This window comes from Aedes aegypti, chromosome 3, assembly GCF_002204515.2.
Source record: "Aedes aegypti strain LVP_AGWG chromosome 3, AaegL5.0 Primary Assembly, whole genome shotgun sequence".
Lineage (NCBI taxonomy): Eukaryota > Metazoa > Arthropoda > Insecta > Diptera > Culicidae > Aedes > Aedes aegypti.
Genome location: NC_035109.1, coordinates 50,664,996 through 50,680,623, shown reverse-complemented (window position 1 = coordinate 50,680,623; position 15,628 = coordinate 50,664,996). Strand labels below are relative to the sequence as shown.

At 37.3% G+C, this 15,628-nt stretch overlaps 1 protein-coding gene across 3 annotated transcripts in view; it reads left to right on the top strand.

The window, feature by feature from the left end:
• LOC5571231 (G protein-activated inward rectifier potassium channel 3) overlaps positions 1–15,628 on the top strand; it is a 377,954-nt gene that overhangs the window by 58,325 nt on the left and 304,001 nt on the right. For all 3 annotated transcript variants that reach the window (XR_002501609.1, XM_021851311.1, XM_021851309.1), the window contains exon 2: positions 5,240–5,649. Coding sequence is in view for 2 of the 3 variants with exons in the window: in XM_021851311.1 (XP_021707003.1) it covers positions 5,327–5,649 (323 nt within the window). In the remaining variant the exon portion in view is untranslated. The remainder of the gene's footprint in view (positions 1–5,239; positions 5,650–15,628) is intronic.

The window sequence follows — 15,628 nt, the reverse complement described above, 5'->3', positions numbered from 1 at the left end:
TCATTAAATTTCATGCAGGTGTTCATTTCGCCCCGATACCTTTTTACCAGCCTTGTTTTCAACCAAATTTTCTATCTCGCTTTTCTGACATATGATATGATTTTTATCATTATGAACAAATGCAGCACGTCATACTAACATCAAACTTGAAAACTAGCCGGGCGTAAATTAAAAACATTGCCATTGTATGGTCTTAAAACGAACATTTGCTTAACGTGTCCATTATGCCCCTAATTCCCCTACTATCATTATCTACAAAATGGGTAAATTTTTACCCTTTTTCGGCCACGAGCGCGATTTACAAAGCGGGTAAAAATACCCATTCTTTGGCATAAACTGCCTTTAGCCGTTAATGAGTAAACCGTGTTTACCCATTAAATGGGGAGAGGCACTTCTAGCGGAAATGGGTATTTTTCACCCATTAAAGGGTATTCGCAAACAACCGTGTTGGTTACCGAGTGTGTAGCTCCTTGTTTCTAAACAAATAAATAAACCAGGATGAAAACTACACACTCGGTTACCAATGGTTTTTAGGGCGAAATCACAAGTTATGCGAGAATTGTCACCCAACTCGCGGTAACTGAGGCAAAGACAAATTAAAGGCCCCCATGTCCCTTACTTACTTACTTACTTTTTTGGCTTTACATCAATTATCTTGATAAAGTCTCGCCAACAATAATTCGCCAATTCACTCGGTTCATGGCCGCTTCTCTCCATCCTCGACTGTGACCCACGCTCTCCAGGTCCTGGTGCACCTGATCAATCCACCTAGCTCGCTACGCCCCACGCCTTCTTGTTCCGATCGGATTCGTAGCGAACACCATCTTTACATGGTTGTTGTCCGGCATTCTTGCAACATGCCCTGCCCAGCGTATCCTTCCAGCTTTAGCTACCTTCACGATACTGGGTTCGCCGTAGAGTTGAGCGAGCTCGTGGTTCATCCTTCGCCGCCACACGCCGTTCTCCTGTACGCCGCCGAAGATCATCCTTAGCACTCGGCGTTCGAAAACCCCAAGAGCTTGCAAGTCCTCCTCGAGCACAGTCCACGCCTCATGCCCATAGAGGACTACCGGTCTTATAAGCGTTTTGTACATCGTACATTTGGTGCGGGGGTGAATCTTTCTTGACCGCAGTTTCTTCTGGAGCCGCTGATGATGCGCCTTCGTATTTCTCGATTTACCGTTTTGATTCATATTACGGACAGCTTCAAATTCCGGACATTCTCGTTTATATGGGAAACATTTCACACGAAATGTTTCAATTTTCGCCGTCCAAAAGTTCTCATTTTCGAGGCTCGTTTTATTAGGTTTTTTCCATAAATATCATTGCAAATTTATAATGCCCAACTACCTTAGACGTCTCTTAAATGGTTGAACGATTTGAATTGATGATTTGACTGTTCCATTAATGATTATCATGAGCTGTCCGTAATTCGAATCAAAGCGTCCGGAATATGAGGCAAAAGTGAGGGAGCGTCCGGAATAAGAATCATGAAAAGGCCACACGTTTTGATTAATTTAAAATTATTCAAGTTGCGGACGCGTATTCTTTACCCACCATCCGAAAGTTAAGGGCTTCCGACGCTCGATAACGCTAAAAAATCATACAGAATGATTTATTTTGTATGGTCCAAGCTGGGTTATACTTTACTGAGGCCTTAAGTGTCCGTAATATGAATCAAAACGGTACATTGTTGTCAGCCGTCAACAAGGATCCGAGGTAGACGAACTCGTCCACCACCTCGAAGGTATCTCCGTCTATCGTAACACTGTTTCCTAGGCGGGTCATGTCGCGCTCAGTTCCGCCAACCAGCATGTACTATCGACGCATTCACCATTAGCCCGACTCTTGTTGCTTCGCGTTTAAGGCGGGTGAACAAATCTGCCACCGTTTCAAATTTTCTCCCAATAATATCCATGTCGTCCCAATTTTAGTGCCAAACGCTTAAGTTTAGGCCAAAAACACATATTTACTCAATTTTTTTAAATGTTTTTTTTTGTGTTTGAGCCCAAAAAAAAACATTTTTTTAGATTTTTTCACACTTCTTGGCTTAAACTCAAATTTTGGGTGTATTTTGTTTTCCGTGTTCCTTCCGAAATATCAGATAGGAACAACCCCAGTGTTAAAACTAAAAGCCCTGTGAGGGCCGACTAAGCGAACATCAAACATGATCAAAAGCGTCAAGGTTCATTTATGGACCCAATTTTTAAATTAAAGTTTAAACATGATATAGCCGTTATTTGAGCGGGAAAAATTGCTAAAGTAGTTGCAGTAACATGCTCTTTCGTGATATTGAATAAACACAAGATATCATGTTCATTCGAAGATGGATTACTAACTGGTGAGCTCATTTCATGCTTATGATAACTCATATTTTCATGACGGCGTTACTTTTATGAAATATTCAAACAAACTGTGTGTGGTTCGTCATTACAAGTATCGGCAATATGTTTGTTTTAAGGTACCGTGGGGTAAGTGGATACAGCAAAATCAATAGTTAAATTCATTGTTATGTACATTTAACGTGAATAATGTAACTCAAACTTTTTTCTGTGGATAACAAATAAGGGACTATTATACTTCAAATCGTCATTTATTTCGAATTTTCTGATTGTTATGTATTGAGTATGAGAGACTTAAAAATTTGCGCCAAATGATCCACTTGTCCCACCATAGTGGGGTAAGTGGATCACCATTAAAAAAAATCTGTTCTCGAAACAAATGTAGTGTGATTATGTTTAATAAGAATGATATTACTCTCGTTCAAATTATTAGTGCTAGTAATGTTACATTTTAATACTTTAAAATTAAAAAGTATCTTTATTTAATCAAAATATAATAAAAAGTATTTAAATATTAGTTCATACTAATTTGAACAAAAAAAAAACATTGTAACTAGAAAAATTTGGAGAAAATTCGTCCATTTATACGCATAAGTTATACAGGAGTATTGTAGGATTATTCTTAACGATATTTTCGAAAAACACTCTTGATTTAAAAATATTAGTTGCATCTACTTTTGAATAACAAACTGAAATCCATCTATTTTATTTATGAATATATGTTTATCATCTGTCTAAAGCAATTTATATGGTCAAATAAGGTACGATACTATGCTTTCGATCGGAAAATTAGTATATTTTGCTCTTTTACAACTCAGCTTAGATAAACCACGAAAAGTTTCCTGTGAATTTTGAAATTATTATTTTTTTATACCCGAAAGGTTAAAAGAACTTTTAGGTGGATTAATTCAAATTTTCTATGGTCTATTTTACAAATTCAAGCTGGGAATGGAACAAAATAAAGGAAAACAACATTTGCGGATATTGAAGCTTTTTAAAATTCTCGTAAGCAGTCTGCCAATAAATGATAATTATTCTTGATCCACTTACCCCACCCCATTAAAAAGTAGGGGTAAGTGTACCATGTCCACATTATTTGAATTTATTTATAAAAATGACATATTTTTCATTGTGTTTCATTCAATTAGAACTGAAATGCTCACCATGTGTCGAAAAAAATAATAGAATTTGATATTAGACAGAGATACAATGGATTTTTGATTGATGGAAAACAATTTTCAAATTAATTACTTTTTGCAGCTAACAAGTTTGCTTGTGTTAGTGTACGTGTAGTACCAGTTTTGCAATAGTATCAGTGTGGGCGTAAGAATATAACCTAAAACGAAGCAATGGTGCGAAAACATTCAACATATTCAAGTATTTATGCCTTATATTGACAAATGATCCACTTACCCCACTGATACACTTCCCCCACTGTACCTTATACAATTTCAATACCGTCGTGTGGGGTGACATTGGGTCTAGGGGATGGTACACAAAGTATGTCACGGTAAATTTCAACTTTTATGACCCCCCCCCTTTGTCACGTTTTTTGTATGAGTCCTCCGAAAATTTTGTAAGGCTTGTCACGCTTGGCTTGACTCCCTCCCCCCCTTTGGGCATGACCCCTAGGGGGTGACTTTGACCGCCCTTTTTGATGCATCTCACGGCTAGTACTGGAGTCAAAAAACTAATCCATGGCCATCCAGTGGCTATTTAGAACGTATTCTTGAAGCTTGCCACATTGTTTTCATTATTCTGTTTTTAGTTTGCTGTACAAATCATGGCCCAATGTCACCCCGCACAACGGTATACATATATTTGTATCTATTTGACATTACTAGAAACATATTTTGAATGATTCGACATTATGGATGTTGGCGTTTTTTTTAATCTTCTACCAAAAACTTCTCGAGACAAAAATGCAAAACTAGCTTTAAGTATAAGTTGTATTTTTCCTCCTGATCCATGGATCGCGTCACCGACCAAAGGTGACTCCCAGATCTTTTCCTCCCTCACTAATAAACACCCTTCCCGTGGTGATTGTGGAGATGCAGAGGTATTCTCGGTCTCTAGAAGCAACAATCATTACACCCTTACATTCCTTCCCCATCCCAACTGACTGTAAGGACTTGGCCGGCGCCGTTATTGATCAAAAATATTAGATCTGCTAAAACAGAACACTAAGCTGAGAAGCAGGCTCTGTCCCAGTGAGGACGTAATACCAACAAGAAGGAAGGAAGATCTGCTGAAATTGCACTTGTTGACATGTAGGGGGGGATCCCCCAGTACCGGACAAGCTGATAAATTCATTATTCAAAAACTATTGATTTTATGCAGTCTTGGTGTCCATCTATGACAAATATTACCATTTTTGTAACGTACAAAAATAAATTTGAAAATGCATATAAATATAAAATTTTGACATTGCATTTTGATGATGTGTTTTAGTACCAAATTGACCAGTCATAAAAGGTCTGGAAATGCCTCGAATTCGTAGAGTTCGTGGCTACATAGCAAAGCCATGCTGAAGGTGTCTGGGTTCGATTCCCGGTCGGTCCAGGATCTTTTCGTAAGAGGAAATTTCCTTGACTTCCCTCGGCATAGAGTATCATTGTACCTTTCACACGATATACGAATGCGAAAATGGCAACTAAGGCAAAGAAAGCTCTCAGTTAATAACTGTGGAAGTGCTCTTAACACTACGCTGAGTAGCCGGCTCAGTCTCAGTGGGGACGTTAATGCCAAGAAGAGGAAGATGTTGTTAAAAAAAAATATAATAATAACTTAATTCAGTTTTATCAAATAAGGATGATCGTGTTGAATACTTAGACATAAAAAATGAATGTAATGTTGGAAATGATTCTAATAATCGTTTATTTTTTTCCAATTTCTAGGTTTACCGCATTTTTTCCTCGTATGAATGTCCAAATCGACCACGACCAAGAATAGTTCAAAGCCCCAATCCGTCAAACCGCCCCAGTATGACAAAACTCTTCGAAGACTCCCGTGCCATCGACGGCCAACAGCTGGTCGGGGGTGCAGACGGTGGTGACATGGCTTGGGCGAAACTTCTGCCCGCCGGGGACCAGCAGATCGATGGTCCCGTTCCCATTCTGGTGAAATCCGCCGAAGACCGCGAAAAGGTCCCACGTGATGTGTTGGTGACGATTGATCCGGACACAGGCAAGCAACAGGTCGACTCCATAAATCCGGCCCCCAACGGAAGGCGCCGGGAGTCCATCATCGGAACATTCCACCGGCAGTTGCGGCAGTCGCTGAAGGAGGCTTCCGGACCGCTAACAAGGTAGGCTTTTATTTGTCGTGTGTGCGTTGGTTTTATGGCGTCGTGACACGCTATGATGGCTGTTTTTTTTTCTGTCGTCGAAAGTCTAAAGAAGCAGCCTGCTAGGATCGCGAAGGGTTCCGCCGCAACAGAATATATTATTCCAGTTAATAATGTAGTTAATAGCGCAATAATGACGATGACTGTATAAACCGAGCATTGCGCGTTATTGTTGTTACATTTAGTCACGTTCGATGTCGGTTGTGTGCATCGCGCCGCCACTGAATGCAATTCAAGGGTTGAATGATTGGTCGGATGGTTGGTGGTACATCAGTGTTCATTAAGGTGGCTGATTTTTATATGAAAAAGTTGAAACTGTAAAAATCTAAATTTACAATCCCCATATAAGTCGATTTGGACCCCAGAAGCTACGGTGAGAGATTGAGCCGAATCCGTCCACTTTAACGATCAGTTTCGTTATACTGTGGGTAGCATTAGTGGAACGCTCATCTAAAAGTTGCGAAACGTGTATTTAATATAATTTCATATAATTGCAGAACTTCGAGATTGTAACAAGTACAAATATTTTTCAAGGTGTGTGAGCGATTTCCAAACTTTCATAGCTTCTGGGTAAACAAATTTTGGGAATAACTTTTATTTTTGTAGCTTGATCATTATGGGCCACCCTAGTGTTGGAGTGATGCACCGAAGCATGGAAGGTGTCAGGCCAGCGGCGACCACCGGGCGGCTAAAGTATGAGGAGAACTGTAATTTTTGCTGACTGTTCGGAACGTGATTTCCTTTTAGGGTGCAAATAGTGCCGCGCGGCTGTCTGGCTGCTCATAGGTGACCGGATGACAAATGGCGCCGGAATTGTCGAGTTAGTTTTCGGTGGGGTTTTACCGCCGGCGAGCCGTTCTAATGATAGTTCCGAGAACGACCTTTGTTGGAAAAGGTGCGGTCTAAGATGATGTACTCGATTTGCACAATGGGTTAAATTATTGAAACGATTTAATTTCTTGGCTGGGTGAAGTTATCGGTCAACACCACTCTCAATTGATAATTTTTCTGCTGAATCGATATTGCCCTCGGCGTATTTTGAAAAATTCGTATAGTTATTCATCTTGAATGTTATTATTAGAAGATCTCCTAAAAGAATTTTCATAGAAGTGTCTGGAAGGGTTTTCAAAGAGATTCTCAAAATAATTTCCATCAAGATTTACCATAAAACAGCCTGGTGTGAAGGAATAGGTTCCTAAAATTGGTCAAAAATTTGGTCAAAATTTGGCCAAAAAATGCTACATCGTTTAAGTAAGCTGCCTTTATAAGCTTTACGCAGGTCACAAAGTCAAAATGTGAACTGTACTGTGGTATGTTGTTTCCTTAGCAAGATTAGTGTTTTGATATTTCGATACAATAATAAAATTGCATTCTAAACTGTTTTAACTTAAGAAAATAAGAAGACCATCAAACTCCAAACATTTCTAAATGCTATTGCTGATATATCCGGTTCACTCAATTACACCCTTTCTTATTATCATTGACCTCGATATTATTTGGCATCAAATATAACAAAACTACAATACTTTTTATTCTTTCTGAGCTTGCCTGTTATTTTTGGTTTTGCGGCCTAAATTTGAAGATATAGTTTTTCTATCTAAATCTGGCGATTTTTGTTTCGAATTATATCACAACAACTTTTGGTATTATGATATTTGTTCATAACTTATGACCGGTAGCGGTAAATTGCTGATGTTCAGTAAGATCAAGCTGTGGTGGTGGAATTGAATACCGTTGGTTGGAAATAATTTCTGGTTGCCAATTTTTCCAAAAGTTTAGCGCTCTGAGTTTTTTTTTATACTTGTCACACTTTAAACGAATGCAGTTGGGAAGAAGAACACATTTTGTCTATACTGCCCATAACTGCATATTTGTAACAATCGACAAAAGTAGGCATTGAGTAAATGGAATAGGCCTTTTCATGTGACAGATCCGTCTATGCATTTGTTTACATCGGTGGCGGACCGGTGCTAACACGGGCCTGTCATTTCCATAGAAGAACTGTCAAAGTGCTTCCCGATCAGCTGATTTGAGACGTCATGTGAATAGGCCTATACCAAGTGTGCATTTTATGGCAGTATGGGAAGAAACTTAAAATTTTAAAAATTACCAGGAATTCAAAAGTGCTTATTTGAGGCTGATATTTTGCACAACTCATATCGCATACTAGGTGAATTGTCATAAAATAATTCTTATAGAAATTTCATGGCAATCACATAACGAGGCCCATTTATAATTTATAATAATTTATAATGTGACTGCTATGCGGTTATAATTACCAATGTGACAAAACAACTTGGTTTTTTTTCCGAATATTCTAGAGCAATCTCACAGATTTCTGGAAGTTTATCGAAAGTATTTATCATTTGATGACTCTTCGTGGTATTAACTCCATTTTGTCAGAAATGTCGATTGTGACTGTTTTGCAGTTACGGGCAGTATAGCAGTTTGGACGTGTCTTTCGATGAAGTGTCTATGGAAACCAAGGGAATGACTATAGTTAGTATGACGTAATTTGTGCTAACCATCATTGAAGGAGGATAAAAATTGTATTGAAATGTAATAATAATGGTCGTAGAAAAAGGAAGATTTGATTTTCCTGTAAATGTTTTTTTTGGGTAATAGTACATTTCGGTAACAGGTTTTCCGGTAAATTGCATACCGGGTAATGGCATTCCTGGTAATGGTATAGAATCTTTGTATTGATTAGTTCAAATTAGAAAATTCTTTTGCATTTTGATCTTTATATAGATTATGGGTGAATTATGTTTTCCAGTGTCAAAAAGCAAGTGAACGACGCAATTAATGTCAAAGATAATCAAAAGTGCCAAGGTTGAAATATCAATTGATTTAAAAAAAAGTTTAATTGTGAATTAGCTGTTATTTGAGCAGCAAGAATTGTCAAAGTAGTTGAAGGAAACATGCCATTTTTTTTTCAAATTAGAACAAGATTTCATTAAAATTATTGGGAACCTTTTCTGGATAATTTTCTGCTGGAATGACATCATGTACGGAATTTCTAGAGCTTTTTCTGGGATTTTTTTTTCTTAGCTGAATCTTCGAATTTCTGAAGAAACTCTGTAGCTACCCTTGAGTGAATTGTTGCGTATGGTCAAACATAACAGAAAAATAAATTCAGTAGGTATTCCTGGAAAAGTCACATAAATGAGACCTGATGGAAGTTATTAATTTTTTTTTGCATAAATCCTCGTGTAACACGTGGAATCTCTACAAATTCATACCGGCAAAGCTCCGGCTGCTCATGCCGGAATTATTCCTAAGTAGCTCTTTCAAAGATTCCTGGAAGAATGAAGGTATTCTTCAAAGGATTCTTCAAGGGATTTTTTCATGAATTCTTGAAGTTATTTCTCAAGAACTAGTGAATGTAGTTCTAAGAGTTCTGAAATAAATCGAAGAAAAATTGTCCTGGTTGTCTAGTCCACAAGAAATATCTGTATAAGTTTTTACAGATGAATAGTGATCTTTTCACATTCTTAAAGAAAATCATGTAGAAATACCTTCAGCAATTTGAACCAAGGGCTTCTGAAAAACCCTTACTGGAATTCCTAGGAAACTACTTGCTGGATTTTTTAAAGAATCTGTGGAGACCAAAAGTTCTTTCAGAGTTCTTCTAGAAATACTTTAGGAACTCCTCCTGTTATTTTTCTAGAAATACTTTCAGGAATTCTTCCGGTGAACCCCCAATTATTCACCAATGGACTTTTCTAGGAAATTCGCCAAGAACTTCCTACGCTGATTCTTCCAACAATTCATGCAGCAATTTCCACGAAAATTTAACAAATCTTAGAGGAAATACCTCTATGAACTCCCCCATCGATTCTTCCACTAATTACCACAGGGATTATACTAGGGATTCTCTCAGGAGACGTACAACATTATCTCCTGGAATCCCGACGCTGATACTATCAGGAATTCATTCAATTATTTGCTAATTGATCGCTCCCAAAATTCTCCCATAGATGCTTCAACGAATTTCTCCAAAAATTATTCTTCTGTGCTGTTTCGCACAAGAAAAGTAAATAAATTCCTTGACTAAATGGGTTAAGAAATTTCCTACAGAGAGAACCGTTTGAAATCAGATTTCTTCTCAACTGCGTACTGCGATCATAGAAATGTGATTCTGTTTAACATTTCATGTTAGTATTTTCCCACGAATCGTGATAGGCGATTACTTTTCTTGCCAGCAGCAAATCAGCCTTAGATCTGAAATTTTACAAGAAGCTTCCACCAAATCCTTCTAGAAGATCTTCCATTCATTCGTTCAATTTTTTTATAGAACGTTCAGAAATTTCTGCAAGAGTTCTTGAAAAAACACTAGTGCAACTCAAGGAGTCTTCGCAAATTTATGTAGAAATTTCTCTCCAATACTGCACCAAATATTTCCCAAAAAATCCTAACAAAAATTTGTAAAAGTACCCCCACATTTTCTCTAGTCATTCATCCAGGGATTACTTCGGTGATTCATCTAAACTCTAAAGGTTCTTGGACGATATCCATCGTTAAGAGATTCCTTTAAAATTGTCCTAGGAAACCTATAAAACACCTCTTGCAGGAGAAATCCAGATAGTTATACAATAACTAGCAGACCCTACAAACGTTGTGTAGGCCGTTCATGACGTTATGAAGACTCGCATGCAAAATGAATGTTATATTTTCACTCAGTTTTTTATACTTTCCCGGTAAATTTCCTAAACTTTGTGTCGACACGAACACGTCGGAACTGTTGTCAAAACAGAGAAAAAATCAGGTAAATCCGTTGACTCCTTCTCTAGCCATTTCGTGACATACAAACACCATTCTATGTTTATTTATATAAAAGATAGATAGATTTCTCATGCTGCTTGTTTGAGGAAGATACACATTTCCTCAGGGAAAATCCTGGGAATTATTGTAGTAATTTCTTCTGGAAATCTTCTGTAATTTGTTCCATGGATTCTTCAAGGAATTCTTCATTCCATTCTTCCAGTTATTACCTTACAGGGATTTCTACTGGAATTATTCCAAGATTTGTTCAACAATTCGTTATGAACATTTTGAATGATCTTCTCCTGGAATTGCATCGCTTTTCGAAATTTCCCCTGGAAAAAATCAGAAAACCACAGATAAAACTGCACATGAAGTTGTACGAAAAAATATTTTAAGGGTCTCCTTATATTTCATCCATCAACTCCTGCAAAAATAGCTCGAGGGATTCATCTGGGCGGATATTCTAGAGATTCCTTCAAGAATTTATTGACTTCAAGCTTTCAAGGTTGCAGAAATTCCTCTAAGACTCTCTTCCGGAGTAATAAGAATTTAAGAAAAGTACATAATATTTAGTATTCAGCCTGTGTGACGTGTAGTGAAAGACGGTGAATAAATAAATAAATTAATTTGAATTTTTTGTATGATTTTCTTATGAAAACTTCTGAACGAATATTCAGAGAAGTTCCTGTAAACATTTTTCGCAACTACTCTAGGCGCGACAAAATGGCGAAGGCACCTCGATGCATTATTGTGGAGCTCTGGATTATATTTTCAAAACATTCTCTGGATATTTTTCTGATGAAATCGTATCATTTAGAAAATATCAAGAGTAATTGGTTGGTAATTCGATTTCCTTTCTCATAAGAATTATGTGATGGATTTTTCAAAGAAATTTCTGCAAGAATTCTGCCGAAATCCTTGAATTGTTTGGTATAATGTATTTATATGGCTATATACATAAAAATGGAGTGGTGTTTGTATGTCACGAAATGCCTGGCGAACTGGTGAACGGATTGACGTAAGTTTTCCATAATTGTACTCGACAAGGGATGCGATGTGATAATGCCAGAAAAAAATTTGGGATAGTCTCCGAAATAATCTGAACAACGGGGATTACATGACAATTTACAACAGCCTACTCGATGGCAAGACGAAATTTGGACCACTAACAGTAAAACAAAAACTGTTTGTTTTTTTTTTATTTACGGCAGGGCAACATAAACTGTAGCTTTTTGCTAGCAGCTGTGCCAATCCATGCTCCAACCAGATAATTGAACCAGAATTTCAATTCTTAAGAATCACGATCTGAAATCTGGCAAAAATAGAAGATGAAATACGTGGAGAATGTTTGAAAGAGCTACTGAAAAATCGATCAAGTTACTCATGACGGAAGTTTTGCAAAAATTCGTAATAGATTCAAGCAGAAATTTCTCTAGAGGTTCCTAATTCCTCGCCTTAACGAATTCTTCCAGTGATATTTCAAGAAATCTGAGTAACGTAGAACATCCCACAACATGATGTTCTAAGTAACTCAAACAAGCTTAAAATATCAGATCTACAGTCAAAACCGTAGATGTTTTCATTGTAGAAAGTCATGCTAAGTTTTGACCCATGTTCATTGAGTCCCTCTAAACGATCATGAAGTTATTAAGATCGATCAATTACAATTCAGAAGTCTCCCCGATTAAAAAAAATGTTTTTTTTTCTAGAAAAGTTTTACATTTTCTTATTTATAATGTGGTACAGCCGTACAGCCGCATTGAGAAAAGGGGATCAAGCCTCCCCAAGCTCTCCTAAATTACTAGAAGGATTTGCTCAGGAATTCCTACAGGATTTTGTTTCAAAGAAAATTTCACGACTCCAAGAATTTCCGCAGGATTTTCTTGAGGAATTCCTGGATGATTTCTCCGAGAAATTCCTTTGAGAAATACCTTGGAGAATTATTGTAGTTATTACTGAAAGTATTCTTTTTAGGATGAATCATTGTGGAAAATATTAACGAAGACTTTGATAAAACACCTAGATGAATTGTTGGAAGAATCGCCTTTCCATCATACTGCTGGCGTCATATTGTTTAGAAAATTGCCGCAGGAAGCGTTGAGTATATGCTGATGATGTTCTGCAAACATTCGTGAGTAGTTTTTGTCATAACGTATCTGAAGTACACCCTGCAGGATTTCCCCGAAGAATTTTTCGACATAGGATAAATGAAGTCGGTTATTACGCACCGGAAACACCTAAAAAAAAAAATTCCTGCGAAGATTACTAAAGTAAACTCCGACGGAATTTATGGTCAAAATTCTCGGAAAAAGATTTGCACAAGTCCTAGTGAAATTCATCCACAGATTCCTAATTCATTCCACCAAAGATCCATTGCAAAAGACCTCAACTTACAAATTCTTCTAGGTTTTTCCTAAGGACTTTTCTAAAGATTTTTCCACAAATGCCAGTCTGATTTTTTCCAGGGAATTTCTCTGACATCACTTCAGAAAATGAACTATAGATAATTCTCCCAGTAATTCTTAAGACACTTCATGCTGGATAGGGGCTTCCTTAGCCGAGTGGTTAGAGTCCGCGGCTACAAAGCAAAGCCATGCTGAAGGTGTCTGGGTTCAATTCCCGGTCGGTCCAGGATCCTTTCGTAATGGAAATTTCCTTGACTTCCCTGGGCATAGAGTATCAACGTACCTGCCACACAATATACGAATGCGAAAATGGCAAATTTGGCAAAGAAAGCTCTCAGTTAATAACTGTGGAAGTGCTCATAAGAACACTACACTGAGTAGCCGGCTCTGTCCCAGTGGGGACGTTAATGCCAAGAAGAAGAAGAAGATGCTGGATGTTTTACACTTATTCTTTCAATGAGTTTTTCTGGGATTCGTCCCGTAGCTATTTCAGATATATTTTGCAGTGAAACAGCCATGAATATCTCATGATAAACATACAGAAATTCCTCCTAAGAATGTTTTCAGTGTATCATCTAGTATAAAGATTTCATCCAAAGAAACCTCCATAAATTTCATCTGAAATGACATAAATTTGGTTCAAGTAGGCAGATGTATGTAAAATTAATTTTTCAAAAATGTGTAAATTTGTGTAAAATAAATTTATAAGCAATAATGTGTAAAATAAATCTTTCAATTATGCCAAATGGCCATTATGCCAAATGGCTTTTATGTCAAATAAAAAATGAAATGGGGTAAAGCAAGACATTGATCGCGTACTCTTTAGGCATTTACAGGGGATTTGTTGCAATAATAGAGTTATTCAGAAGAAACCTACATAAATAAGCAGCTGTATCCAAGAGTGAGTGTACTATCCTTTAAAAAAGTCCTCGATGGAATATTTAAGTACCTACTTCCTAAATTCTGAGACCTTTCTTCAGAAATTCCTTGAGGATTCTTCGAAAAAAAAAAACGAAATTCATTGAGAAAATCACCTACAAAAGTGATTTGATTTGAAACAAACATGACAAACACCTTTATAAGTCCATAAATCAATGTTCAAAATTATATTTCTGAAGTATTACCGAATGATCTTCAAGTTTCGACATAGCATTTGACATAAATCAATCGTTTTTTGAATACAGTCAACTCTACCTAACTCGATAATTAAGGCACCATCGTGTTAGGGGGGTATCGAAATATAGAACACAAAGATAGTTCAAATGCGATTCTAGGGACCATCAAGGTAGCCATGAAAACCAAGTTTCACTATGGTTTTCTAACTCGATATCGAGATACAAAACATTTCATACAAAAGAATGATGAGATAACAAAGAGGTTTGTCTAGTTTGATCCAAATTTTTATATATTGTAAAATCCTGAGACGAGACTCGCGAAAAGAAAAAAAATCAACGTCATATGCAACCCAGATTCTGCTGTCACGAATTGTCAAATGCAGTCAGTCGTTTTTATGGCTGAAGAAGCGGGCAGTATTGTATTCAAAATAAATTGTCATTAAGATGATGATAAATTTAAACACAAGAAGAGTGATTTCTAATGTCTACTAAGCATGCTGCAATGAAATATCACTCAAGAGGCTATTTATTCTTCAGTGTAATGCAAATGGACACAGAATAACACAGAATGGAATACGAAAAACTCCGCAATCACAGAAAAAGAAGATCGCCTTTGCAAGTCTCGTCTCAGGTAAATTCAATTATTATTATTGATCCCGCAGGTCTCAATTACACTGGCTTCGTGTTGTATAATTTGATACTTTCCTAACTCGATTGTCCCTTCAGTATCGAGTCATTGAAAGTTTACTGTATTAGTGATTCGTTGTTTCTGTCTGCAAAATTCTGCTCGTTTTGATCACATAACCCTATCAACCAAGTCCGTAAAACCTGTCAGCCAGTGGCGTCTACGTGTTTATTTAGTAGATCAACAAAATAAAGAATTCGCAGGTTTTTTTTTTCTTTTTTTTTCTGTTTTTGCGTTGGTGCGTGTTTAAAAATAACAACGAAAGCGACAAGAATAAAACATCGGTTTGTCATCTGGTAGAACAAAATTCAACAATCGGCATAACCAAAACAATCGCACCGATATGTGTCGTCCGTCGACATGGCAATCGCTTGCTGTGATCGTTATTTTTTGTTTCGGCGCGAAATTAGTCGCGTGTGAAAAAGTCAATCGGAGCTCTGGCGGGAAATTAAGTCAATGTCAACGACGTTGTCAGCTGGTAAATCTTTCGTTTAATTTCTTTAAATTGTGAAAAAGAGAAATAAAAATCCCATCCGACAAAGAAGGCGGCGCAGACGATGCTGCACACGTGGATTCACTTTGGCTGTCGATGGGAAAATCGCCGTGGGAATGTTTCGATCGATGATGAGTCAATCTCGCAAGTCTTGCAGGTGGGCGAAGGTTTGTTTTGGTTTGAGCTGCTGATGATCGGAAAATTGCGTCAGTCGGAAGTCGAACCATCGATAGGTATGTGGTATTATGAGGAGGCATTCGAAGGGCACGGGGGAAAGGCGATGAAAGATGTATCGCTCCTAATTGAAGCTTCGCCATTTGAAATTAGGTAGGTCAGTGGATTTCATCATTACACATTTATAGATGTGTTTCAGCAGACAAGTATTTTTAATTTGGCGAGGCAACGAATAATTTGGCTAACTATATATTAAGGACTGCATAAGTGAAACTAGTTTATAGTGTAATGTTTACATGTG